Source organism: Semicossyphus pulcher, unplaced genomic scaffold (genome assembly GCF_022749685.1).
Source record: "Semicossyphus pulcher isolate SPU_LCO1_2020_fin unplaced genomic scaffold, fSemPul1.0.p SCAF_12, whole genome shotgun sequence".
Lineage (NCBI taxonomy): Eukaryota > Metazoa > Chordata > Actinopteri > Labriformes > Labridae > Semicossyphus > Semicossyphus pulcher.
This window is the reverse complement of record NW_027211626.1, coordinates 6,428,313-6,455,775: the sequence shown is the minus strand read 5'-3', so window position 1 is coordinate 6,455,775 and position 27,463 is coordinate 6,428,313. Positions and strand designations below refer to the sequence as shown.

Below are 27,463 nucleotides of genomic sequence, written 5' to 3'. Positions count from 1 at the left end.
GTGTGGGCAATGGCAGCATGGCATGTCCTGGTCTGTAATATCACAGTGACCTTTTGTTTTGTTTTCAAGATCGCTAGAAGATTATCCCGTTATCACAAGCAAACAAGCTTTTTTATCTCGAGATAAAAAGAAAACAACAGCAAATTACTCATTATCACAGGAAAACTGAGTAAATCAAATGTATGGAAGCATGTCCGCTTGGGGCTTCCATAGAATAAACATAATTGAGAACAAAAGTAATTTTTTCTGAATAATTATATTTCTACTATGTTTATATTAGATGTCATCATTCTAATAATTAAGGAACAACATAATTTTAATACTTATTTAAATGGATTACTATTAATTAATTTTGACTGTTTTCTCCCCCTGTATACTCAATATCATCATCAATCATCATATCAATATCATTTTGTTGTGCTTGCACAGGCAGCCATTCGATATGGTGACAAGGTGTGGTGAATGCTTGACATAGATTTATAAAGGCCAAATGTTAGGCAAATATGTCTATATCCTAATTATATGCTCCTATTCTACGTTGGTTAACACCCTGTATACACAATCTCTAACAAATTTAGACCAGGACCAAGTTGAGATCATTTTTTATGAAAGCACATTTTTTCTTTCAACCCTCAAAGAATTGGATGTTTTTCTTCATGTAGAAAGATTGCATCAAACACAGTTAGGGACTCACAGAGTAATCTTTATTCTCATTAGGCACCTGAAGCTGTTTAAATTGTGATGCATTTCTGTTTCATCCTTATCTGCCTGTACTAATATATAACCAATCAATGGATAGGTTATATAAAATTATCAAAATTTCTGAGCCAAGATGAAATCGGACATTAGTTTAGATTACCTTGTTTCCAGTCTGAAGTACAACAAGAAAGATATTTTTTAATTTTTAAGATTTATTTAATTAAGGCTATATAAATGATCTTCTTAAACTGACATATTGGCGGTTTTACACGCTATCTGGCCTTTTTTTCGCCCACTAACGATAACACTATTTACGTACAACACATTTTCCCAAAATAGGGTTTTGTAGGAGGAAAGAGTAGCACAAGTTGTGTGTTATATTTCAAAGTCGGATTTCATGGCTAAGATGCACTTGGGTTTGGAGAAACAGCTAAACGGCTAAAACAACTTCCGCCTTTGAATTTCAGACTAAAACCTCTTTTTTATGCATTAAGGGAAAAAACAAACAAACATGTATTAACAAGATTAACATGCACAATAGCAGTTACAATAAACAAGAATAGTTTTGTTTTTACACCAAGTCTGTCCTATGTCTGTTTTTGTTGATTCAAAATTATATTCTGAAGGGGAAAATTCTCATTTCCGCTTTTATTCTGGTGAACTTCACGGAGCAGTGTAAGCTGCGCATGCGTGCCTGCTGATAAGGATTTAATGCTCATCGCAAACGGCTTGTACTGGTGCGTGAGCTCCATTCATTATGATCTGAGGAGAATACGGATATTTATTTCACTTTCTTTTTGTTTGGAGAAGCTCTGAGACTTTTAGGAGGCTCTGCAGGACCAGATTGGTCACCAGCTCGCCAGCTCTGATCCAACACACTGGTCCCAGTTTGCTCCCAGTTTGAGTCTGTCAACCTGCTGACTCGCATCCTCTGCTGATCGTCGCGTCAGGACCCACAGATAACTTCACCTGGAAGCCAGTTCGGATGTGGCAAGCAAACTGCAGACGAATGCATAATTTAGCAGACTGGATTTCGGGTAAGCAAAATTTATCACATCCGTTTTAAAATATTATATTTTTAAAGAAATTATGAATTAATTGATTAAAATAATTCTGCAGATTAATCAAGTCTCATGGGACGTACATATTTAAAATTACAGACACACAACGTAAATTGTTATAATGCATAGACACATTTTTAAATGTGTGAATGGAAAATCATAGCAATGGTGGCATGTGGTTTAGGCGCGTGCCCTGTCAGCTGGCAGTACACGTGACGTAAACATCGCCGCTTGCCTGACCCCGCAGGAACGAAGAGTGCTGAGCTGACATTATTCCCTAATGATGCTTTCCATATAAGGCACTTCATTTTAAATCATCATCAACTATTTATTTATCCAACATGTTTAAAAAAATGTATTTTAAGGCATTTCTACTTGCAGATAGATGATGATTTTTCTCCTTGGTGTGGCATGCAGGGACAGTGATGGGAGGCTGTGTGGGGAGGAGTAGGATGGATGGACAAGGGAGTGCCCGGAGCTCGACAAGGACTAAAAAACGTGGAGGTAAGAAGCTGGAACAAACTGGACCGCAGCCTCTCACGTGCTGGATAAGCACATCTTTTTAGTGCTTTGGAAACACTGCTGCAGAGAGAACACTGCTCTGATCATGACAGATGATATGTCTACATGTTTTTTTGCATGCTGAGTGAGTGCTGTTACAAGTGAGGTGAAAGATGAGCTGAGCTTGAGGGAGCCTATAAATATTCTTAAATAAGATGATTATTTTATTATCTCTCAGAGGAAATACTTTCTAAGATGATGCATTCAAATGCAAATGTTACACATCCTCTGACACTACAGACACATTTACATCGGGCACAGTAAAACACAGATATATTTACAATTGCACATCTTGCATAGGAGGTGCAAAGAGATACAAACAGCCATGTGGGCTGTAGTTTAACGCTGGAAAAATGATACTAAAATGCAGGTTGTGGGCAGGATTCTTAGCTCAGCCCCCGGTATATGTCCATCCTTTTCAGTCTAAAAGCTTACTATGTCAGTCGTTAAATGTTTCAAAGCTCAGCTGCATGTCTGATCTGTGCGGAGGACGTGTCGCGATAGAACTGTGTTTTATATAAACACTGGTCAATCCATTTCTTGTGAAAAAAGCTGATGTGCACTCAGCTGGATTGTCATGCATTATGTATTGAGCAGCAGCAGCGGCAGCCGGGGGCCCGAGCTGAGAGTTTTCATATGGAAGTTTGACCTACTTGGTGCACGATTTGCCTCACGCCGACCTGCTGTTAGACATATTTACATGTGAGGGAAAGATCTTATTTACCTGCAAGACAGACATCACCTCTGAGATCCTGTTCCCTTAGCTTGACCAACAGCAAGAAAGCAACAATAAAGTTGCCGGACATCTTAACTTTCACACTATATCTATGCAGTACTGCTTATTTTGTATACAGGTCTCCATAACTGACAGCATAAGAAAGGCTGACGGCATTTTTGGACAGGGAGGACGAGTAATTTCTCGATCTAAGTAAAAAACACAAAATTTCTACCTTGTGAATCTTTTCAATTAGCCTAAGCCAGTTTTCCAGTCTGTAACCATTTACCAGTGATTGCTTTTTCTTGCAGCTGGAGTAATTATTTTTAGAAGGTATCTGTCATGTCCTGTTATTTATTCTGGCAGACAACCCAGATCAGGAGATATGCACGTCAAGGGGATCTGCAATTCAAGGAAATTGGCGCTCATTTTCCAAATACTCCTCCAAATATATTTGTATATTTTGAGCAGGTCCAAGAAATGTGGAGTTAATTTGCCTTGCCAAAATTTCTCCAACACATGTGGCCTCAGAGATTTGGTTTGTTTTAATTTTAGGCGAAAGAGGAAACCAACAACATTTCCCTGGTAAGGTTTCATAACCACAACCTTTTGCACTATCCGTGTATGCCTGCACCTCTCAGACTTAGACTTTCTATTTTAGCGACATGCAAACATAGTCTTACTGGAGACGGAGATCCCAGAAGTACAGTAGCCTCTCCTGCCAGCAGACTGTAATATGCTGTCAGGGCTTTAATGTCTGTTAATAGGTTTAGCATGTATCCTTGGGTGCCTGGGTATTTCTATCCTCTCTCTGAATAGAGCTGATAGGATTAGGCCTCTTGTGTAAAGATACTACCTTCTGGCAAGGACGATCACCTTACTCTGCCCACATATTGACCCCTCTTCCATGAACAGACCTCGAGGTATTTTTGGGTCGTGAAGTGTTTGTTATTAGAAGGGATATAAGTGGACGGGCCGCGGTCACTTTTAAGAAACTGGGGAAGTGTCACCACGGTTAACGGAGCTCCGAATCCGCACGTCGTTGCAATCTAGATCAGGAGGTTGTCTCATTAATAGTGCGGTGTTTTGCGGCCAGCTGGTGGGAAACAGCAGGCGGGAGTGTCCTCTTCCTTTAGGGTCGTCGTCTGCAGCTATTTAATGCAGACTTTAAACTGACTCGAATCAACTCAGACAAAAAACAGCTATGGGAGTACCGAACTCCAGGGAATACAGCTACTATCACGCCCCAAACACACCCTTTAGGATTTTGCTGAAAAGTAAGTAAAGATTTTTTGTGTGGGATGAAGGAAATGCTCTCATGTTTTCTGTTTGTGGCTCAATTTGTTGTGCTGTAATTTGTCTGCCAACATGTTGTCTATGTTGAGTTTAAGTTTGTGTTGTGGGTGCGCTTATTGTATTCATGTTTTTAGATTTTCTTGTGCATTATTCAACAAACAGCCTTTGTTATAAAGGAAAGAAAAATGGCTAAAATGAGCTGAAACTCAAACAGAAGTAGGTCAGTGATGGTTTCAACCTTGTCATTAAAGAGATGATTTCTTATTATTCTAGATGCTGATGTTTCTTAGTTAGTTTTCCCTCCACTAAACTATTCGTTTGTACATCTCGGTAGGTTGTTTTTCCATCCACCAGACATTTCTGAGCTGAAGGACACATCACCTTGATTCACCTACTTCATTCGTTATAATTAGGCTTAAGGTTCCAGGTAGTCGAGCTTACAGCCGACACGCCGTCAGAGCTGATCTCTCCATACATTCACAATCAGCTCTACACAAACAGTCCTACTACAGGAAGCAGGTGGATAGAACTGCATCACTGGTTGAACTAGCTTCGCTGCAGTAGGCATGGAACCAAACCAAACAGTTACCTACAGTTATGCTTTGTGTTAGAATACACAACATGCACAAGCTCTAATTAAGCAAGCACCTCAGTGAAACAGAATCGGGAACCGGGTTTATTTCCAAGTAGGTTTACACATACAAGGAATTTGTCTCGGTGATTAAATAGGCAATAAGAATAAAAATATAAAACGCAATATGTATAATACAAAATATGTACAACAGGTGTAGTTAAAAACTGTACAGATGTGCAGGATATTGAAGAGTGCAAAAAGCTTACAGTATCAAATTAAAAATAGTGCAGTGTATACGAAACAACGCACCAACACACAGAGGCAGCCATCCGCGGCGCCATCAAATCATTTAATGCTTCATAATGTGCCATGAGCTACAGTCCAGGAAAGAGTTCTGCTCTCTGAATGTGTTTCAAGATACTCAGGCTCGATAATAGTTTTTCTATACATCAGAGCAACCTGCAATTATCTCCCTTTACCGTCTCGTCTCCGTCAGTCAGGCTGCCTGTAAGGATTCCAAACAACCAGATTATCTGCGTCTGTTTTGCTGCCAATGTTCGGAAAGAGTAGTATAAAGAAGAATATTAATAGACATACAGTAGTAAAATAAAAGGCGCTGAATTGGAGGAAAGTAGTATAATTCTTGTAACAGTAACTTTCACTAGACTTCTGCTGTGTTGTAATTATGGCTTTAAGAAAGTGAAAAATCAATGTAAGTTGCAGAAGGTGCAAATTGTGCACTTCTGAATTAATTTGTTTGCAAGCATGGACACAAGAAAATACTCTCCATAGCCTCACCTCTTAAAGCCATGAGTCACATTTATCCTCATACACTGGTCTGCACTGTTAATGGCACACAATAGAACTTAAATCTGTGCATATTATACAGTTAGAAATTGCCTGTGATGCCCACACTAGTAAACAGATGACGGCCTTCATTCTGGTAAACATTGCATCAGCTATAGGTGAACATATGTAACAGATTTTAGAGCTAATTAGTAGAAGGCATAATATGATAATTGATTCTTAGCTTTGTTGTGCAGGTCGCGTTACACTTGTATAAGTCAGTGACTGTTTTTGCTGCCCGTCATTGGCCGACGAGTGCTCATCTCTCCGACCAATGCCTCATGAGATAGGGGCAGATAAATCCTGTTATGTGAAACCTGATTACTGCCTATAATCCACTGCTGTGCTCTTGTGTGTGTGTGAGTGCATGCCAGTGCACATGGATGGGTTACTAGCCACTGCAGTAATCCACAACCCTATAAATAATCACTTTGATTTCCTCCCGGTGTGACTAAAATGGTCTTTCCTAGTGGGTATATCATATATACGAGCGTACAGGTGTAGAGAATTGCATGGTGCATGTGCTGCTGGAGTAAATGGGTTTACTTCGCCTCAAGGAACCAGTGTTGATAATCCCAGATGCAGGGGGTGCACATTGTACATTTTCTGTGGTGTTGTTAGCAAATACCGGGGATCCCTCCATATGGGAGTCTTAAAATGTCCTTGTCTGACCTCTCTGGTCGCATTCCACTTCTTTGTTGTATCATCCATTCATTCTTTTTCATATTGTATTGCTAATTGTATGCTCTCATTTGAGATTATGCTCTGTTATAGGTTTAAAGATCGTCTAAAACTTGGTGAAATTGTTTTTTGTGATTACAATTGTCAGACATGATGGTCAAACCTTTTTAGTTGCATAATATTTCCGAACACTAGTATGTTAGGTAATGGTTAAAAGCTCAGTGACCTGAGCTAACCTGGCAGAGCTACACTACTAGGTACTTGGTATCACTGCCCATTAATCCCCTCTATAGTAGCTGCTTTAGCTGCAGCCATTTTGTCATTAGGATCAAAACACTGCTCCAATTGTTTTCCGTGGCTCCTTTCAAGAAATGAAAGTTGTTTTAATGATTGTCAAGTAGATCAAAGCCCTGATTATACTGGGCTACAGTGTAAAGATCAGACTGAGCATGGCCTTCCTTTCCTTTCAGGACGCAATGAGCCCCTCAAGAAGGAGCGCCCTAAGTGGAAGAGTGAGTACCCGATGACGGAGGGCCAGCTGAGGAGCAAGAGGGATGAGTTTTGGGATACGGCCCCGGCCTTTGATGGACGGAAAGAGATCTGGGACGCACTCAGAGCAGCAGCCCTGGCTGCAGAGTGCAATGACCTGGAGCTAGCACAGGCTATCGTGGACGGAGCCTGCATCACTCTGCCACATGGTATGCAACCACCCACAGGCACACAAATAAACACATGATATGAAAATGTGCTTCATCGTGCGCTCATTGTAAGCTGTTAAATATCCTGGAACTTCCAGCACAAACGCAAAACTCACTGTTATAAATCTCAGAATGTCAAAGGCCAGTCTGCAGAATCCCATGCATCAGTTGTGCAGAGATTACTGCTGTAATAGTTACATAATAGTCGCAGTGCTGCGTGACCACTGTGAATGGATTGGTGCACAGAAAGCCATGACAGTTAGGTGGAACAAACACTCACGCATATTCGTCTGCGCACACACACACAGGAGGGATTTCTGTTTTAACCATTTTACTAGTTCAAGGACACTGGTGTTGTTGATGATACTGTGATGTAATGTAAAGATGAAGGCCTCATACATCCTGCTTTATGGAAAATGGATCTTCGTAGAGAAAGGAATTATATATCAAGGTTTTGAGTGAGTTGTTGTTTGTTGTTGTTCATGTCCTCATTTCTCCCTTTGCAGGCTCCCTCACAGAGAGTTATGATGAACTGGGCAACCGCTACCAGCTGCCAGCTTACACTTTAGCCCCGCCTGTCAACCTCATCAATGAAACGTCCTGTGACAGCAAAGTGTCCGACTCCACACAAAAACAAAATCTACCCGCGCTGTGCAGGCAGGAGTTCCAGCTGCGGGTGCGACTGTCATCAGGTAAGAAACACCCTGTGCGGCTTATAGTATGAACAATATGACTTTTAAATCTGTAGACCTTCATGTTTTGCAGCTTTCCACGTGCACATGACATTTCCAAGCAATATGCTCTTCCAGGCTGGAGTCCGATTTATAATTCATAGCTCTTCAGTCTCTCACAGCGTGTTCCGAAATCTGTGTCAGCTCTATTTATGCTGTGTTACTTTCACAGGAAAGGACGTGCGTCTGACAGCCAGCATGGCCGACTCCATCGCCGAGCTGAAGAAACAACTGGAAGAACAGGAAGAAATCGACGTGACCCGCCAGAGGTGGTTCTTCTCCGGGAAGCTCCTGACCGACAAGACTCGCCTGCAGGACGCCAAGATCCAGAGGGACTATGTGGTCCAAGTGATTGTCAACACGAACCCTTCAGTCATAGCTAACTGAGGATTATAAAAGGACGTGCCAGGAGTAGGAGTAGGGTTTGAAATCACTTTCCAGTTGGTACTGCAGTGGGATTTTGTGTACATTTTTATATAAGAAATTATTGCTTTTATATTGCTCCTTTTTGTATTTTTTCCTTTTTCCAAATGAAGTAAGAATATTGAAAAGCACTGAAACACTTTAGCATAGCAGTAGAGTCCTAAGATGCACATCCCAGTGTCCGTCTGTCCGTCCGTCTTTCTGTTTTGTGTGGACACCAACTCACAGCTCTATTGTTTACACGGGTCCCCCCTCATTGTCATGTGTGTTTGTACTTGTGCTTTTAATAAACTGAACATGGTTCACGTGAGGATCCGAGTAAGGAAAATCCTTTCTCTCTGTTTTCTTTTTTAAAAAGATTTCTGTCATGCCATTGGAGAAGTAGGGTGAAGAATCAGGCAGCAAACTGTAGGCGAAAAAGAAAAATGTAAATATCAGTTTCTGTTTGTGTTGTTTGTTCATGTAACTATGTGCACTCTACATTTTCAACTGTCACCTGTACATTCATAATAAAGACACAGAATGTAACGACGGCACCTTTAAAAGGTAATAAGAGACGATCAGATCTGTTTGTTTTTTTATTTCATCACTTCAAATCAATCTGTAGTTGTATGTACAATATGATGCTCACTGTACTTGAATAACTTATCAATAAATATTGTAAATTTAAAGTCTGACTCTGCTTTCCTGATACTTAGACGCCACATGAATCCATAGAAATGTTTAACGTTTTAACTTATCCTAAAGCAAGGGTTTCCAACCAGGGATTTGGGGCTACATGAACAGATCCAGGAAGTCAGTCTCAGAGAGCAAAAGATGGTTAAAGAGAGAAGAACAAAATAATGTTTTTTCTGACTTCTCTTCATTTTTTTTCTATTTCTAGTGAGAAACATCTCAAAAATCTCAAAATCATACAGATTAAAAACTCTTTGATGTGAAAAAGTGGTCCAACTTCTCACAGTTCATGAAAACAACAACAAATAACTTGTGATTAGGGGTCTCTATGGGAAATTGATATGTTTAAAGGGGTCAGACAAGCAATATAGGTTAATTTTAGCCTCTTCCAGCCAAATACTGGCTTTTAACATCCCTGAAAATCATTCAAATTACACCATCCACGGGGGGATAATGTGGTCCATCATGGCGTCAGTAAGGCAACCATTTATGAAGTGGTGTCATAGTGCCAAGTGGAAATTGATGTTTTACGGGATCATAAGCCAAAAAGGTTAGGAGCCACCACTGTCCTTAATGAAGACGCATTTATTAGCCTCTTCTTTCAAACGCATCACACAGTCTACATCCGGTTATTATGCTTTTTTTTAAATGTTTAAATACAAAGAAATTTGCAAAACAAGTTAGGGAATATCTGCAAAAATGTACAGTGTGTTCATTAATACAAATAGCTATTACAAAATATAGAAGACATAAAAACCAAAGACAAAACCATGAGGGGTAAACAGACGGGAGCACAAAAGGGCAAGGTAAGAGACATTGAACATTTTTTAGCCTTTCCATTCATTTTTTCCAAGTATTTCATCGACTTAAAGTAGTTGCCAAAATAATTCAAGTAACACCGAAAAAGATTGGTTACGATTTTTCCATTTACAAGTGTGAATGTGATTTTTTCCCAAAATTATTATAAAATTAACAATATCAGAAATGTTTGTATTCAAGTTATCCATAAAATATATATAATATAATTGTATGTAGTAAGATGGATGCTTAGCTGTGATGATCTCTTGAGTATTTTTGTGTTTTTTTAGTGTTAAACAGCGCCATCCTCTGTCAAACTAACATCAGAACCAGTCAGGTCAGACACGTGAACGCAGCACTGACGTCATTGTGTGAGCGACAGAGTCATCTGGAGGTGCGCAGACTGTTGTGGTGGAGTAACGTGAATATTTTCAACCCCTGAAAATGGTGAAATCGGGGAAACTAAAGTCCGGCACGGGGTCGAAACTCAAACGATGGAAGAAAGGACACAGCAGCGACTCCAACCCGCAGACCAGTCGCTTTCGGCAGGCTGCGAAAAGCCGCTTCTTCAGCCGACCCTCCGGTAAGCTTCACACGTGGGTCTCTGGCTACTGTTAGCATTAGCTTGTGTCAGCCATTTAACTTGGAACAGCACAGTCTAACATTTTATGTTGCACTATTAAATGTTTATCAGCAATCCCAATAAAGTTGTCAGCGGAAAATTTAACTTTATATCCTAATGTCTGTCCTCTTTGAGCAGCCTAAATTACTTGTCACTCAGTTTACTCTGCAGCTCTAAATGACAACAACTTACATGAGTTTCTGTGTTTGTGGCTGCTTGATTCAAAAAGTTGAATCGAAATAAATATAATTATTGCTGACATCCTATAGGTAACATAATGACATAAATAATTGATAATAAAACTGTTAAATTGCTTATATTTAGAAAGGGACACTTTTAGTTGTATGCCCCCTGTACTCTAGCACGTAAACATTTCATGCAAGTATTAATCCTACGTTAAGGGTGTTTACATCCAAACATTAGGTGGAGAGAATCATTATTGACTTTTTAAGCTTTGTCAACCTGTGTCAGGGTGTCAAAAGTAGCTGCAGATTCAGGGAATCATATTATAATAATTAGCTCGTCTTCATTTGCAGGTAATATATATATATATATCAACATAGAGAAATAAGTCCTACAAAGTTGTAAATATCTATAGACGTGCACCAAGCATTATTGCATGGTTTGATCAGGATTATGTGTAGACTTATAAAGTTCTTGCTTTGCCTGTATGTTGACGATCACTGCTCATCTGCACTGTCTTCAATGTGAAATGGTGTTTGAAGATGTTCTAATCCATGTTGAGTGAACAATGCATGATTTGAACATCCTTTAAGCTGCAAGTATGTCAGCACCTATCCTTGCAGTTATTACATTGTCAGTGTGCTGGAGTAATGAAGTTGCCTTGGTAGATGGCAGTCTTTAATGTGCACCTGTTTATGCCAGAGTTTCCAAAATGTAAATGATGTAATCAAATGTACTAATGTTTTGTCTCTGAGTTCAGGTGTGATCAAAAAAGTAATTCACATCTGAATCATATAATGTCCTAGAAAGGCCTCCTTTTTTCTTATTGTAAAGTCAGCGTACTTAATGTTGTTTGTCTCATATTTTTACCCCCCGCAGGCAAGAGCGATCTAACAGTCGATGCTCTTAAGCTGCACAATGACCTACAAACAGGCCCGCTGGAGCTCAGCACAAGCGGCCGTAAAGATGACTGTATGGAAGAAGAGCCCGATGAGGCGTTTTCAGATCGGACCTCTGGCACCTTCCTCAGTGGCCTGTCGGACTGCTCCAACCTGACCTTCAGAAAGGTGCAGCGCTACTGGGAGTCCAATTCAGCTGCCCACAAAGAGGTAGGTTAGCTTCATATGACGGCTTTGTTATGTTTGGAAATCTCTTGTTTTAATGTGTTCAAATTGCCCTTTTATGTGAGGAGCAAAAGCTAAACATTTTAAGGTAGCTTTAGAAATAAAACAACACAACATAAGTGCAAATGGATGATGCAGAGTTTCTCTGCTGCTGTAACATTGTCACCTGATGTGCCTCACAGATCTGTGCAGTGTTGGCAGCTGTGACCGAGGTGATCCGTGGTCAGGGAGGGAAGGAGACAGAAACAGAGTACTTTGCTGCTTTGGTGAGTGCTGCCTTTTTAAATTAGATCACCATGACATTACTTTGCTGCATTAAGAAGTGAACCGACGTGTCTGAAAATGAGGCATGTCTGGGCTTGTTTCTAGATGACCACCCTGGAGGTTGTGGATACAGCTGAGTCACAGACTGCAGTGGCGTACCTCCTCAACCTCGTCATGAAAAGGTCAGACTTTTTTTCCCCACCAAAATAAAACCCTCAGAAAGTCAAAGAATATTTGATGTGACTGGACATGTTTCTTATCTGATTTGCGTGTTGTGTTCCTCAGGGTCCCTGCTCCAGTGCTCATGTCTAAGTTCTCAGACACCACTAAAGCGCTGATGGACGTCATGTCGAGACAGGCGACGTCTGAGGCGGCCTCAGCTCTCAGATGGGTGAGTAGGTTTGTCTGTGAGCTCTTTGTCTTTTTATTGTTCATATTGAAAACTGCAGACTTGATATTTATTTTTAATGTTTGCATCTTTAGGTCCTGTCATGCCTGGCTACTTTATTAAGGAAGCAGGATGTGTCTGTGTGGACTTTTCCTACTACTCTCCAGGCTTACCACGGCCTTCTCAGCTTCTCAGTGCACAGCAAACCCAAGGTTAGTCTCACAAGTCTACTACTTACTGCCTCTGTATTACAAAAAGTTGAATTAAACATTGAACCAAACGCTGAAATGTTTTATTTACCTTCTTCTCTCAGGTCCGTAAAGCAGCACAGCAAGGTGTTTGTGCCATCCTCAGAGGTAGCGACTTCCTATTTACAGATAATGCCCCAACCCATCACCCTGCTGCCGCGACAACAGCCAAGTTCTGCATCAAAGAAATGGAGCAGGCGGGAGGTAAGACAACATAGTTACTGACATACTCACTGATGCATACACTTGTATAGCACAGATTTTTTTTCCTCTACTGTGTTGAAGGTAATAATTTATGTGAGTTTTCCAGTATTAATGTTGACATTTTCCTCCTCAGGCAGTAAAGAGGACACCACCACTCTTCATGTGCTGGGCCTCCTGAAGGAGTTGATGGGGACGTTTCCACTGGGAGCTGTCAAGTCCTGTTGTGAGACTCTGCTGCGAGTGATGACACTCAGCCATGTGGTGAGAGCACAAAGACATTCATAGGTGCACCTCGAGATACTTTGTTTATCAACTCTGATATCTAAATGTAGTTTTTAACACACTTTCTGTGTTTCTGTCTCTAGCTGGTGACAGCGAGTGCCATGCAGGCGTTTCACAGACTGTTCAGCGGGAAGCCAAACGCTTCGACCCTCTCACCAGAACTCAACGCACAGATCATCACGGTGAGCGAATACAAAACAAAATAAAGGGTTAAATCTATTGTGCAAAATGCAGTGTGAAAGCTAACAGGGCTTCTCTCGTCCTCAGGCTCTGTATGACTACCTGCCCAGTGAGAACGACCTGCAGCCTCTGCTGGCCTGGCTCACTGTCATGGAGAAAGCACACGTCCACTTAGCAAGGTGAAAAAATGTTTTCTCATAACAGCCTAACAATTCTGTACTTTCATTGCATTTTTGCCGGTTAGTAAGCAGTTTGTGTGTCTCTGTTTAGTTTGCAGAGTTCTTTGAGCTTGGGTCACCTCCCTCGCCTCTTCTCTGCCGCCATGTCCTGCCTGCTGTCGCCTCACACGCAGGTGGTTTCTGCTGCTGCCAATACACTAAAGGTAAATACATTATCTGCAGGACATCTTCTGCAAAATGATTCAGGGTATTTCTGGGTTGTAATTGAATGAGAGTCTGCAAAATCCCTAAATCCCTGGCTCAGGAAATTTGTTCCGAAAGAGTCAGTTGGTGTTTTTTGTTTTGGTATATTTTGGGTCCTAATTTAGGATTTATTTCTGTACTCTGTTGCAGACTTTGTTGACTGAATGCGTCGCCCCTCACATCGGGGAAATGGGCATGATCACCCCCTCAGCCTCTACAGGGAACCCCTCCTATGTCTGCAAAATGTTTCGGTAAGAGTTTCTTTTCGCCTCAGTATGAGGAAACTTTTGTGTCTTTGTTATGCAAAAAGGTTTATTAGCAAAACTTTATGCACTAAAAACAGATAATAGATTTAAGATCAAAACTGGACACTGCAATCAAATGTATTTATTGCAAGTAAAATCAATTTGAGATTAAGCATGTATAAATGCAAATCACAAACTTTTGTTCGCAAAACCCAAAAGTTTTGCTCGGTACTGAGCTGAATTTGTGGGCGGGACAAACGCTGGAAGATGTAGGACATGCCTCTACTTAACAGTCTTTATAATAGTGATACCATGGCAACATCCATGGTAGCATCAGCCACATTTTTTATTCACATACTGAATTTATCTTACTTTGAATTGAACATTTTTGATTGCAGTGTCGATACTTTGCTCCAAAATGTATATTTAATTGCACCGCTTAACGATTTCTTCTAAATCAGTTCAGTTTGAATGCATAGCCAAGACAAAATGACCTCATTGAACTCGTTAGTAGAGACTACATGTAAATGTTCATCATGATGATTATATCTTTGTGTGTGTGTGTGTGTGTGTGTGTGTGTGTGTGTGTGTGTGTGTATCAGCATCGTAGAAGAAGGCTTGTCCTATCGCTTCCACGCCTCCTGGCCGTTTGTGCTGCAGATCCTCGGTTGCTTCTATCGAGCTGCAGGCAAACAGGCTCACCCCATCATGACCAAGGTATATTCAGGGAACTTTGCACATTACTAAGTGATAAAATAATGATGAAGAGGTTAAGCTGAGTCGTATTGTTGTGTCCTGCACAGTCCTTGCAGTCTCTGGCAGACCTGCGCTCCACCCCTCAGTTCCCCTTCAGCGGGGAGTTGGACCTGGCAGTGGGCGGAGCTGTGGAGAGCATGGGGCCTGAAGTCGTGCTGGGTGCTGTGCCTCTCAACATCACCGGCTTTGAGTAAGTGCAAATTAGCAGACTCATATCTGCACTACAAATGAATCTGCGAGTGCATGTCATCTGCAGGAGGTCAGTGTTCAAAGCGTGTGTTGTTTTTTCCTCCAGAGATGACTTGGAGTTCCCGCGCAGCTGGCTGGTCCCTGTGATTCGGGATCATGTGAAGAACACTCACCTCGGTTTCTTCAATTCATACTTCCTCCCTCTGGCCTCTACACTCAAGCAGAGAGGTAAAGCAAGTGTGGGATGCTCCACTTGTTGATTTAATGAATGTGAGTTTGTCAGATCGCTAATCTCTCTGTTTCTGTGTTGTAGCCGAAGAGTTGGAGCAAACAGGTCAGAAACTTGAGGCCAAAGTCTACCAGACGTTACAGCTGCAGGTAGCTATACAAAGACTTAACTTTGATGTATTCAGAGTAACAGTTGCAGTGAATGAGTTTTTCTTTTTGCATGTCTTTGCTTTCCTTTCAGATCTGGACCATGCTGCCTGGCTTCTGCACGTGTCCTGTGGACCTGCTGGCATCCTTTAAAGGCATCGCCCGCGTACTCGGTATGGCTATTAATGAACGGCCCGACCTGAGACTCACAGTGTGCCAGGCTCTACGTACAATCATCAACAAGAGCTGCTCTACAGGTAGGAAGACACACTTGTTCTCACAGAGACAGACAACATGTAGAAGAGTCTTGTAATTCCAAACATTCTTGTGTTGTCTGCTTTATGTCTGTAGAAGAAGAAAAGACGGAGGTGGGCCGCTTCTCGAAGAACTTCCTGCCCATCTTTTTCAACGTGTACAGCCAGCAGCCTGCAGCCGGAGAGTCCGGCACCTACAGGATGGCTGTTCTAGACACCATCAAGGTCTACTTAACGGTCACAGAAACACCGGTCAGTTCAGTTTCTGCTGTGTGAAGATCTCGTACAGTACAATGACTGTGTCTGTTTACATGATTTAACATGATTTTTTATTGTGATACTTAAAGCTACAGAAAGAACTCATCATTTTTGAGAGACTGTCTGTCCTGTCAGCGACCTTAACTCTCGTGCTGGTGTCTCACTAAACAAAATGTTCATCCTCAGATGATCTGCACATTCCTGCAAAAGGCCACAGACAGACTGAGCAGCGCAGAGACAACCGAGTTCACACGGTAGGACTTAAAATCAGACATACTGCTCATCTGTTCATTACATGATAGAAATCAGAACTTACTCTTTCATTTGTTCGCTTCCTCCACTCTCTCTACCTCGTCTTCTCAGGCTGTCGATGATGGACCTTGTGGTTGCCATGGCTCCGTTTTTGGATGAGGTCACCATGACCAAAACCTTTGAGCTCATCAGGCCGTATTTGGAGGTAAGTGTTTGTACGAGTGCTGTTCCTGAGAAATTTGTGAGTTGATTCGGATTTGACAGCTCATAATGCAGCGTCGACTATTGGTTACTTTTCCATTTGTTATGCTCCACACCCAACTCCTGTATCAGCCTGCATGAGGCTCATGTTTGATCTGTAAGACACGCTTAGTGGAGTTTTCCATGAAACAGACTCTTTTCTCGGAACTTGTTGTTAGTTTTTCACATCAATGTTTCTTTTACGGGATGAATGATTTTTGTCAGCCAGTGAGCCAAAGTTAACAGCCAGACTTTTAACTTGAATCTGCTTTATTCATAGTTTTCACCGACTTTACTTAGTGTGTCCATTTGTTTTGGAGAGAAGGAGACACTGAGGGGTCATTTTGAGACATGTTTGTAAATCTCTTTTGGTGCATTTTGTTTTCAGACCAAAGAGCCGGGCATGCAGAAGAAGGCGTACCGCGTGCTGGAGGAGATGTGCGGGGGAGAGAGAGACGAGTGCCGGGCGTTTGTCCTTGGGAATCTGGAAACGCTCAAAGTCGTCCTGCTGGAGACTCTGAAAAACGCCTCCTCGCCAGCAAAGAGGGTGAGACTGCTGCGAAGGGAGAAACACAATAAACCACACTCTACATGGGATTGCACACCTTGATTTAGAGTGTAACCTGATCGTATCCTTTTATCCGTATTGCTCCTTCACAGCCGAGACTGAAGTGTCTGATCCACATCGTGAAGAGGCTCAGTGAAGAACACAAAGACTTTATCACTGCGCTGCTGCCAGAGGTACAAACACAGAAGAGTTAGCAAACACACAAACACAGAGCGTGCTGATATTTATCATTTTCATGAGGTTGTCTTTGTGTTTTAGGTGATCATATGTACCAAGGAGGTTTCTGTGGGAGCTCGTAAGAACGCCTACACTCTGCTGGTGGAAATAGGAAGCGCATTTGTCCGCTTCTGTGGGAACACAAAAGGTAACACACTTATCTCGTCTTGTGTGCACAAGTTGCCTGCGAGTAAAAAGACTTTATGATACTAACTGAACATGTTTCTGATCCAGATGCGATGGATCAGTATCTGATGCTGGTGTACGCAGGCCTCACCGGCTCCGTCACCATGATCACATGCACAGTGCTGGCTCTAACTCGACTGATGTTCGAGTATAAAGGTCGGTTTGCAGCTTTTACCTATTTCCTGTTGCTGTCTGAATACTTGAATCCATGCACTGACTCAGTTTGGTCCCTTTCTCCTTCCCAGATGCTATAGAGGTGAGCACCAGGGAGCAGCTGCTGCACAACATTTGTCTGCTGCTCTCGTCTCGAACCAGAGAGATCGTCAAAGCCGGCTTAGGCTTCATCAAAGTGATCCTCTTCATCATGGACCCAAAGACGCTGGCATCACACGCCACTGTCATGGTAGGCATTGACATTATGGATAATTAAGCCCACTGTAAGAGACAGTTGAGCCCTTTACTTGACTGAGATCTGTGTTTAGATGGAGGGCGTTGGGAGCATCAAAGACGACGTGAGGAGACACTTCAGAACCAAACTGAAGAACATCTTTACAAAGTTCATCAGAAAGTTTGGGTAAGTGCTGATTTTTTTTTAAGCTACTATAGGCAACAAATTGGCAGGATTTAGGTAACGTTCGGCTCTGAGGGAGATATAATGGTCCGTAATTTTGTACCTTAAAGGGCCAGTTCACCGATTTTCAATCTCAGTCCTATCACGCTTTAATGTGGAGCTAATGTCACTATGGTAGGAAAAAATCAATTTGGCTCTGTGCCTTTGGAGGACGTTATCGGCTTCTCCAATGGGCCCTGGAAAACCTCCGCCAGACGACATAAAACGCGTCGTCTGGCGGAGGCCAGGGAGCTTGCTAAACTACACTTCCTCATTCTAGGGCGCCCGCCTCCGATGTCATGTCTCGTTCAAAATCGTCAGGTTTGAAATGTAGACTGCAGACCTGAAGATTCTTTAGATGATCCACCGGTATATTCTCCTCGTATTTCGGATTCTGTACCGCTCTGAGCCATTTCCTGCAGTGAAACAGTAGTATTTCACTCCAGCGTCTCTTGCTGGGCCGTTCCTCTCAGAGGGAGGGGCGCAATGCATGCTGGGTGTTGTAGGAATGTAGAATGGGCGAAACCACATCTGTTTGTACAACTTTCTCCACAGCTATGGCGCCAATTTCAAATATTATTGCTTCTATGGATTACAGAGAACACCAGCTTTGACTGACAGCGGCTTTTTCCAGGGGCGAACTGCTCCTTTAATAATTTCTTGGGGTGCTGGTTTAGCTCAGTGGGTAGAGCAGGCGCCCCATTTACAGGGGCTACAGTCCGAGACGCAGCGGCCGCAGGTTCTACTCCTGCCCTCGGCCCTTTGCTGCATGTCATCCACCACTCTCTTCTCCCAATATTTCCTCTCTCTTCCGCTGCAAAAATGCCCCCCCGAAAAGTTGAGTCCAACTTTTTCCTCTCATTTTCAGAACAAGTGAGGAATTATTTCTGATTGGTTAACAAAATCCTCCTGTGTTTAGGTGCTTCAACACGTGTATCAACACATGGTTGTAAAATGAAACGTATGTTTGTGAGTGTTTCTTTAAATGTCATGAAGCCTGGTTAACACGTCTTCCTGCATACTCTCTGTTTTTAAGCAGAAGCTGATATTAAATCAATTTGGGGACATGTGATTGATTTAGTCCTCAAATAATGACTGCTATATTTCTGCTACCAGTTCACCAAAACCGTCTCTGCAGGGACATTATCAGAAGATGCAACGATATTGTTAACATATTAATGGTAGAAAAGACAAGTTGGGGCTAAAAATGAGATGCTTCCTCTTTTGTCTGTGTCTGATTATCTGCTGTATTTCCAGGTTCGAGCTGGTGAAGAGCATGCTGCCTGCAGAACACCACAAGGTGCTCGCAAACATCCGTAAGGCCGAGGCTCGCACCAAGAGACGGAAACAGGCGGCAGTGCAGGAGGACGACTCGGAGAGCGAAGAGGAGGCTCCTAAAACAAAGAGCAAAAGGTAAACGTCTGTTCTCCCTCACAAACACCTGCTTTCCACTCATACAGCTACCGTACATCCTGCCTTAAATCCTGCTGTCATCTTTTCTCTAGTATTGAGGAGATCCTTGCAGAGTCGGACAGTGATTTGTCAGAGGATGAAGGGAAGGCTGGTAAAGCTCAGAAGAAAGGGGGCAAGCAGCAGAAAGGACGTGCCTGGCTCAAAGAAGGAGAGGAAGATGACCCGCTTAACTTCCTGGATCCCAAAGTTTCCCAGAGAGTGCTAGGTAACAGATAGTTTCTTCGAGCATGCGTTTAAAGTCTTATTATCATCTGTATTTAATTACATGATTTGTGTTGTTTCTTAGCCACCAACCCGGGGCTGAAGAAGACTGCAAAGGTGGAGCACGGCTTCAAGGTGACATCAGATGGACGGCTGATCATTAGGGAGGACGAGGAGGAGGATGTTAAAGAGAAAGGTAAGAGGATCATGTAGCTGATCCATAAGTTAGCTGTCCGTGTTTTTATGACTGAACAGGCCGGGACAATAACCTGTGACTCTTCCCCACAGATGAGGGCGAGATGAAAGATATCCTAGAGGAGGCTGGAGTCAAGAGTGTGAGTCATTTTAGATGTGACACAGTTTTTATGTCGCATCATTTTATTGCTTTTTTCCTTTTATAATAACAGTTTTTTGTTCCCTACAGAAAAAGACACAGAAGAGGAGGTTCAAAGACGACAACTTTGACGAGGACATGGACATTGAACCACAGCTGAAATACAAAGGTAAGATCTTCCTTGTTAACCTGCTAAGCTACTTTATTACCTTCAGTTTAAATCTAATAAAATGATTTTGATTTAAAGCTCTTGATTTACTCTGCATGTACATTTTAAGACTGCTTAACCTTAAAACAATGTAATTATGATAGAAAGAAATGTCTTAATATGAGCGGAGAGTCTTGTTGGTAAAATAATCGATGAGAAAACACATTAAAGGAGGGATATTACGCTAATTTCAAGCTTCATATTTCACTCTGTGATACCTGTGGAGTAGCTTAGCATAATTTACAGTTTACAAAACACCTGAAACGACTCAGTCAGCTCCGTCCCTTTAAGAAACCCCGCCCGTACAAGCCTGCTTTCTTCTGATTGGCTAGCTCTCCGAATCCTGCTGAGGCATCACAAAGTGCAGCATGTAGAACAAACCTGGCGTTCACAGCAGCCTGGGGATTACTCCAACATACTTTCACCTACAGATTTGAAACTTCACCCACGTTTAGTCTGGACGTCCAGCATTGTAACATTATATATATGTCTTAAAATGTGAAACAGCATAATAACCTCTCTTTAAGAATTGCATTAAAGGCACAGACAAGAATCTTCCTCCTTAGACAGGTTCATTCGTATAAAAACAAGAAAAAATGGTGGCTGCAGCGTGACGATTTGGGCAATGTGCTTTTAAAAAAGTCGCTGCATTTTCTTTAAACCACACAGACATTTAAAAGCTTCATTAATGAACAAAAAATTACTGGGTAGGACTGGTCCTGAACATCCTCAGTGAAGTAAATCAGCTTGTGCATAAAGATAGGGTTGTAGACACAAGGTAGGGATTACATCGACTCTTTTGAGGTTACGTTTTGGGCCGGTTGTGGAGCATATTATGTCCACGAATTTATTTCAACTGAAGTTTAACATTTCTTTTCTTCTCAGCTGGAGGCTCGGGTATCCACAGACCCCTGGGAGGAAGACAAGACTTTGGGACGGACTACAAGTCAAAGGTGAGTCCGACAGCATGCAGAAACACACTGCAAAAGTTGTTTGGAAACTATAATTAAACGAGTTTCTTTTATTTCGTCTTATATCCTCAGAAAGGAAAAGGAGATGTGAAGAAACAAGGAAAGCCTGACCCGTACGCTTACATCCCCCTGAAGAAGGCTCAGCTCAATCGCAGGTACGAGCAACATTCTTGGATTTTTACTTTTATTTATCTGACATAGCATTTATTTTTTGTAACAATGTCAATATTCTTTGTGTGTTTGCAGGAAGCGTGCCAAACTGCAGGGCCAGTTCAAGGGCATGGTGAGGGGAGCCCAGAAGGGGGCGCTGTCTGGAAAGAAAATGCACAAGAAGAGAAAAGCCTGAAGGACATAATCATATTATTAAATGGACTTTAAATAAGTTGTGTGTTCACCAACATACTAAATAATAGACGTACACCTTGGTTGTGTGTGTATGTCTGTGCGTTTCAAACAGACTGTCTCTGAAGGTGAAACCAGTTTGTTTTTAAACATGTTTCAAACAGTAACGGAGCCCAGATTGGTGTCACACAGCTTTCATGACAGACAATAAGTGTGTGCTGAAGTTTATCTGCCTTCATGGGTTTTGATAAACATAAATAAATGTATTTATGAGTCTGTACACACACATTTAGACTGGTTTGGGAAGAGATATGAGTGCTTGTTGTTGTGTTATTTGGTCACTTGAGGGCGCTGTAGACCTCTGGCTCATTAACAGTGAATAAAGGCATTCATGAATGACTTAAAGATTTAAAATCAAACGTAAAGCTGTTTTTGTTCTGAGAGTATGAATCAGTATTTCCTCAAGAAGAAACCAACAGTTCCCTCCAGTGTGCAGTGATTTAGTTTTTCCTAAGTGACAGTGAACGCAGCGTCTTAAAGACTCAGAGAGAGAAGCTGTAGGTTGTTGTTTCTCAGGGTGAGTTAACATACCATTACACCCGTGTGATTCATTCCCACAGAAGGATTGCAGCAAAGTGAGTCACGCTGAGGCAGACTGACCTTCTAATCGCACTCGTATGTGTCGGAGCTCAGCGTGTCAGTCAGCGTTTCTGAGGAGGGCAGCAGATGTCTCGGACTGAATCATTCTCAGACCAGTCAGCAGCAGCAGCAGCAGCAGCAGCAGCGCCGAGGTTTAATGTATATAAGATGACTTCAGACCTCTTCACTATGGTTTGTCCTTTTTGCAACCCAAAACCTTTTAAGAATAAGGTTTTATTTTCTTAGAAATGTGGTTTGAATACTTGAGAAAGACTATAATTCTTTACAGCTTCTTTACAGGTTGTTTAGATAGGAACTAAATGACAAAGATTAGTCTCAGAGCTGTGATGTCTCCCCAAAAATGTGACTTTTAATAAACCTAAAAGCAATTTAAAATATTTGAATTTATGATTAACTTCGCTGCCTCGCTCGATTAAAGTCAAACATAGATCAGTGTCCTGCCGGAGCTTTAATTAAAGAGAGGAGAAACATATCACCAAATGTGGCATCCTGCAAAATCCAATTAACTAATAAATACAGCATTACGTCTCTGACGCTCTGACCCCCGTGTGTACATGAGCTGATTCACTACATGACTGAGCAAAATCCTGAAATATAATCCCATATTTTAACACTTTTAATTACACTGAAAGAAATCACTGCGAGGCAGCACATAAAAAACCCACTTTGTTTATTGAAAAAAGACAAAAAAAGGTTGTTAATAAAGAAATAATGCAAATGATCATTTCAGTCAGTTAATGCAGAATACAGGAGAGCCCTGAAGATACACATGTTCAAACAAATCCTCCACTTGAAGGTGCTAATAAGACCACAAATACATCATTTGACCTGCCAGATTGTTACCTTTTATCCACCTTTAAAACCCAGAAACCCACCTGATGCTAACTAGGAAACAGATGCAGAAGGGCTTGTATTAAAATAAATAAAATATGGAGAAACTGCCCTGCAGTTGCAATAAAACCCCCGTACTTAAACACTACATTTTAACTAGTAGAAAAAGTTTCTTTGGTTGAAAAGTGAAACAGAGAATCAGTGTGACTTGTAGAAACCTAAGATATTTAAAAACCAGAGCCAACATAACCAACATTGTTTTTTCTCCCACAATTAAGCTGCATCCGTCCTCGACATTATTATTCTCCACCACACCAAAGTAAACGCGCCTATTTACTCTCATCGCTCACACAAACTGTCACAATCTTTAAACAGCACACGAATCCTTTCTGTTGAACTTACTCTTACCTCTGAAAACATGGCGTCTAACACGGTACATACAGGCTGTATAAGGTAACTACATGCTTGTTTTCCTATAATGCTGATTTTGAGATCAGATAAATATTTTTGCTGTCCAGCAACAAAGCACAGAGCTTCAGGTCGCAGCTCCTGCCTTAAAAGATTTGATGTCTCTCTGCTGCCTGAGTTACTCAGCTGAAAGGAGGACATGTTTTTAAAGGAACAGGTTGATGTTTCAGGCCTTCTCTTCAGCATCAGAGCCTGGGTGGGGGTCGAGATGGCGGGGGTCCTGGAGGTCCAGGGGGTGCACGAGATGGGGGTGGACCTGGAGGGGGTTGGGTCGCAGAAGGTGGGGCGCGGGAGGGCGGCGTGGTGCGGGGCCCTCTTGATGGAGGCTTCGTTCGGGGGACAGAGTTGGACACCAGCGGTTGCTGTTCGGCGTGCACAGGAGGAGGAGGCGGCGGCGGCGAGGGAGAGGGATGTGCACGAGGAGGAGGAGGAGCCCGGTTGTTTGGGGTGGACTCTGCATCTTTGACCCGCTGGAAACTGATACAGCGACCCTGCGAGACACACGCACACAAAGGTTAAACCACAGCTACACATCATTTTTTCAATGCAGAATACAGATTTAAATGTCTTTGTGCAAAATCAATGAGCATCTTAGATCCAGCAGACACAGTGGTCTGAGTCTTTGTGGAGCTCTGCTGACAGAGGCGTGTGTGTTTGAGGCCTCTGAGCGTGCACAGAGCTGCTTCTGTCGTCCGTCCACACCTGCACTACAATAGCTGTGATGCTAGCAGAGACGAGCACACACACACACACGCAGATAGGCTCTTGCTGTCTGCAGCTTTCCCCATTTCCCCTCCTCGTCTCTGTGAGCCTCTGCTGTGACTCTCTTGATGCAGAACAGAAAGTGGTTTATGTCTCTTATGTGCTCGACTTGTTGGAATGTAAAGGGGGTATTTCTATATCAGCACAATAGTTAACAGAGGCCCCTCAGCCTTTAACATAATTTACAAGTCCGGTCGAATGGAGCGCTTCTCTTATTGTTCTCATTGATGCTTTTCCTCTCTGTTCCCTGCATAGCATCCTCCAGCACACACACACACACTCTTGTCATGCTCAGTCAGTGTGTGAAGGATGGAGGGTAGGTCTCTGTGTCACAGACCCTTGGTGGTCTGATTATAACACCTTATTAAACAGAGAGGCCCTAAAGTCACACAGGGGCCAATAAGAGAGGGCCCCAGCAGCAGTAGCTTTGTGACTGAGGGGGCCATTGTGTGTTAGGGTGTGTGTGTGTATGAAGGCTGCGTAATTGATTGGGGGCACCCTGGTGGAGCGCAGAGGGAGGGGGGCGACTGCCGGGGTCTTGTGGCCAGGCCGCGGTGAAAGGGCCAGTCTGTGAGCAGCAGAGCAGCAGCACAACACCAGAGACAGCATATGGACACAATGAGAACACAAGCTCATGAATATGAGTGTGTGTGTGTGTGTGTGTGTGTGTGTGTGTGTGTGTAAGCATGCCTCCACCAGAACATATGGCCTGAATGAAACGTGGGCCTCATGAATAACAGAAACAGAGGGAGAGGAAGGTTAGGGGGCTGGCTGCAGGAGAGCAACAAACACAGGAGAGGTGGTAAAGAGAGCAGAGGGAAAGTGGCAGCAGAGGAGACTTTACCACTTTGAAGTAGATGATAAGGAGACAGTGATGGAAGCAAGAGAGTACTAATACTTTGTAACTGTATATAGTAGAGTTTATTTATTTTTCTGACAACTTTTTAATTTTACCCACTAAATTTTAAAGAAAAATATTTGTGCTTTCTAATCAGTTTCTTACAATCTCGAACTGGCTCGTTACTTTAGCCTCAAAGCATTTGAGAGGAATTAATCAATTATTTCTGTTTTGCATCACTGCATGCCGCCTTCCAAACATCATGTCTGATTTCAACCTACATGGACGGGACTATAACACATAGAAAATACAATTCCTTCTTTGCCACTCTTGCAGTATGTGAGGTTTCTGACTCGTGCTCTCCAAAAGGCAAACTTCCAAATATAAAATTATAAAAATCTGATGCTTTGATTCACAAAATTTGACAATTGATATTGGCAGAGTCAGAAAAACTGGTGCTCCCCATCCTGCTCAGTTGAATGCCTACAGAGCGTGTGCAAACAGGGGCCCACATGGCATTTTACTACAGTTAGCTGAGCAACAGGCATTGCAAGACTTGAATGAAAATCTCAAAACATTTTATTTAGATAAATGTCTGTTAAGTCTCTATCTATCGCCGAATGAAGTAACAGAATAGTGATTGAGCCTATGGCCCACTGATGAAAGCCTTTGCATTTGCAGTATCACAGACTGGGTGTCTGTGGCGACTTTCATGGAAAAAATCACAAGCGGCGCCCAGTTAGTGACGTGGTTTCCATCACCCAGCAGTGGTTGGTCTGCCAGAGAGGGTAGGCGGAGCTAAGCAGCTGCTTTTCCGGTCTCTGCAAGTGTTGTGAGTAAACAGTAATCTACTATGGCTGAACAAACAAAGAAAAGATCGATGACTACAGATACAACTTCAACAATAAGTGAAAATCCAAAGAAAAAGAAACAAATTTGACGCTCAGATGAGCGTCTAAAACGGAATGCGACCGTCAGCGAGGAAAATCAAGACAGGAGCCAACCGTGGACGTCACACATGCAGCACTGTCTGGATATCTGGGAAGTGTGCTCCCACAATTACCCTTTATCACCATAGGTGCCGCCAAAGAGAACGAAACGAGATCTTCGAGATTACCACTTGAAAATACTTCTAAAGACATGGAGATGAAACACGTTCTAGTGATGACGATGCAAGACGTTCCCCATCCAACTGTATGCAAAAGTGGAAGAAAGTTGAAGATACATCACGTCATACTTTCAATGTGAGGTTCAGTTTGCTTGCACAGAAACTGCTGGGTGAAATTTCCTTAATTCAACTCCTTTTTAATTTTATACTGTGAGAACATTTCAGAGCCTTTACATTATTATTTTTTACTTCACTCAAGAAGTTGAATAAGTACTTCTACTTTCACCAGAGTCTTCTTTTATGCAAGTGTCTGTACTGATGAGCTGTGTGAGGGGTCAGTGTTGCCTCTCTTATAATGTTATATCTCCGGATGTGTCCCTTTGGCTGTGATGTCTGTCGCTGCTTTACTTCCCCTCGTGGCGACTGTTTGCTCAAACCCTCAACTCCATTTTTAGGAAAAACAAAACCCTCAAACACCTCCAGCATCTCTCCTCACACCACTCCTCTGTCTGGCCTCTGTTTCTCCTCCTGTGCCTTAAGACTTTGCCCTTCCTTCACAAACACACACACTCACAGAGCAGATACTTTATTGTCGTTTACAAGGAGCGGATGCGAGCGCACGTTTGTCACCATTATAGTAAAGAAAACAGGGGAAAGACGAGGGAGGGGAGACGCACATCCGACCTGACAGCTCTGCCTGTCACCTCGCATGACATTACAGCGATCCACTCGCATAAGGAGAACCCTCCATTATGAGACTTAACACAGGTTCACAGACTACAGCTGCTGTGAAACAGGCCATACTAATAATGACAGAATGACTCATCAGAAATGGAGAGATTATTAAAGGGCTGTTTTACCTAAATTACTCATGAACACTTGCCATGTAGATAGTAGTAGTTTGTGTGTATAATTTTCCTCATAGACACAAACATGAGGATTTTTCAAAGACATGAGGGCAGATTTAGTGGATTTAATTATGAGAAATACTGGATATCAGTTCCAATGCTTATACCTGAGTATCAGCTGATATCAATTCCCCCTCAGATACCAGTGTGATTAATAAGTGTTGATTTTATTGGTGGAAAAACACAGATTGCTGCTGTTTTTCAATCTTTGACTCATATTGCACTCCCTGCTAGAAACACAATGTTCTTGTTTGTTATTATTACGGGATAATTTCCCTGAAACCAGTTGATTTTTTGGGGTTGGTATCGGATTGATTGGAGATCTTGATAACACATTACTGGAGGCCAATACAGCTGTGAGAAATAGTTCTGTTAGGTTGAGCAGTATGCTCACTTCACTATTAGTTCTCTCTTTCTTTTGGCCGGTTGGTTGTGGGCGGGGCTTATCAATTAACCCGGTTCCGCAGGTGTCTTAAGTTTGCTGTGAGAAGTCTGGCGCTGAACCACCATGAGGATTGAGACCCGACACCAGAGC

At 42.3% G+C, this 27,463-nt stretch overlaps 3 protein-coding genes across 4 annotated transcripts in view; 2 read left to right on the top strand and 1 right to left on the bottom strand.

Moving 5' to 3' along the window:
* The first annotated feature begins 1,666 nt into the window (after positions 1 to 1,666).
* Positions 1,667 to 8,915, top strand: ubtd1a (ubiquitin domain containing 1a). Of its 2 annotated transcripts, XM_069658916.1 has the most exons (5): positions 1,667 to 1,736; positions 2,178 to 2,264; positions 6,904 to 7,131; positions 7,638 to 7,823; positions 8,035 to 8,915. In XM_069658916.1, the coding sequence occupies exons 1-5, from the start codon at positions 1,685 to 1,687 to the stop codon at positions 8,247 to 8,249; spliced, it is 768 nt and encodes a 255-aa protein (XP_069515017.1). In that variant the 5' UTR covers positions 1,667 to 1,684; the 3' UTR covers positions 8,250 to 8,915. The 2 variants fall into 2 exon arrangements, with proteins under 2 accessions (XP_069515017.1, XP_069515018.1); XM_069658917.1 differs by lacking the exons at positions 1,667 to 1,736; positions 2,178 to 2,264 and adding an exon at positions 4,229 to 4,313.
* A 1,248-nt stretch (positions 8,916 to 10,163) lies between these two features.
* Positions 10,164 to 21,752, top strand: rrp12 (ribosomal RNA processing 12 homolog). The gene is made up of 34 exons (XM_069658569.1): positions 10,164 to 10,341; positions 11,443 to 11,672; positions 11,870 to 11,953; positions 12,057 to 12,133; positions 12,237 to 12,342; positions 12,435 to 12,551; positions 12,653 to 12,791; positions 12,925 to 13,052; positions 13,157 to 13,255; positions 13,341 to 13,432; positions 13,524 to 13,635; positions 13,826 to 13,926; positions 14,523 to 14,637; positions 14,724 to 14,866; positions 14,972 to 15,093; positions 15,179 to 15,243; positions 15,335 to 15,497; positions 15,592 to 15,746; positions 15,939 to 16,006; positions 16,116 to 16,209; positions 16,633 to 16,791; positions 16,905 to 16,985; positions 17,071 to 17,176; positions 17,263 to 17,370; positions 17,460 to 17,617; positions 17,697 to 17,788; positions 19,082 to 19,237; positions 19,330 to 19,502; positions 19,584 to 19,694; positions 19,787 to 19,833; positions 19,923 to 20,001; positions 20,926 to 20,993; positions 21,084 to 21,166; positions 21,258 to 21,752. Exons 1-34 carry the CDS (start codon positions 10,203 to 10,205, stop codon positions 21,355 to 21,357), a joined length of 3,870 nt encoding a protein of 1,289 aa, XP_069514670.1. The 5' UTR covers positions 10,164 to 10,202; the 3' UTR covers positions 21,358 to 21,752.
* A 914-nt stretch (positions 21,753 to 22,666) lies between these two features.
* Positions 22,667 to 27,463, bottom strand: part of antxr1d (ANTXR cell adhesion molecule 1d) — a 30,970-nt gene continuing 26,173 nt past the window's right edge. The window contains exon 18 of the mRNA XM_069658600.1: positions 22,667 to 23,803. Coding sequence (XP_069514701.1) covers positions 23,498 to 23,803 — 306 coding nt within the window. The 3' untranslated portion in view covers positions 22,667 to 23,497. The remainder of the gene's footprint in view (positions 23,804 to 27,463) is intronic.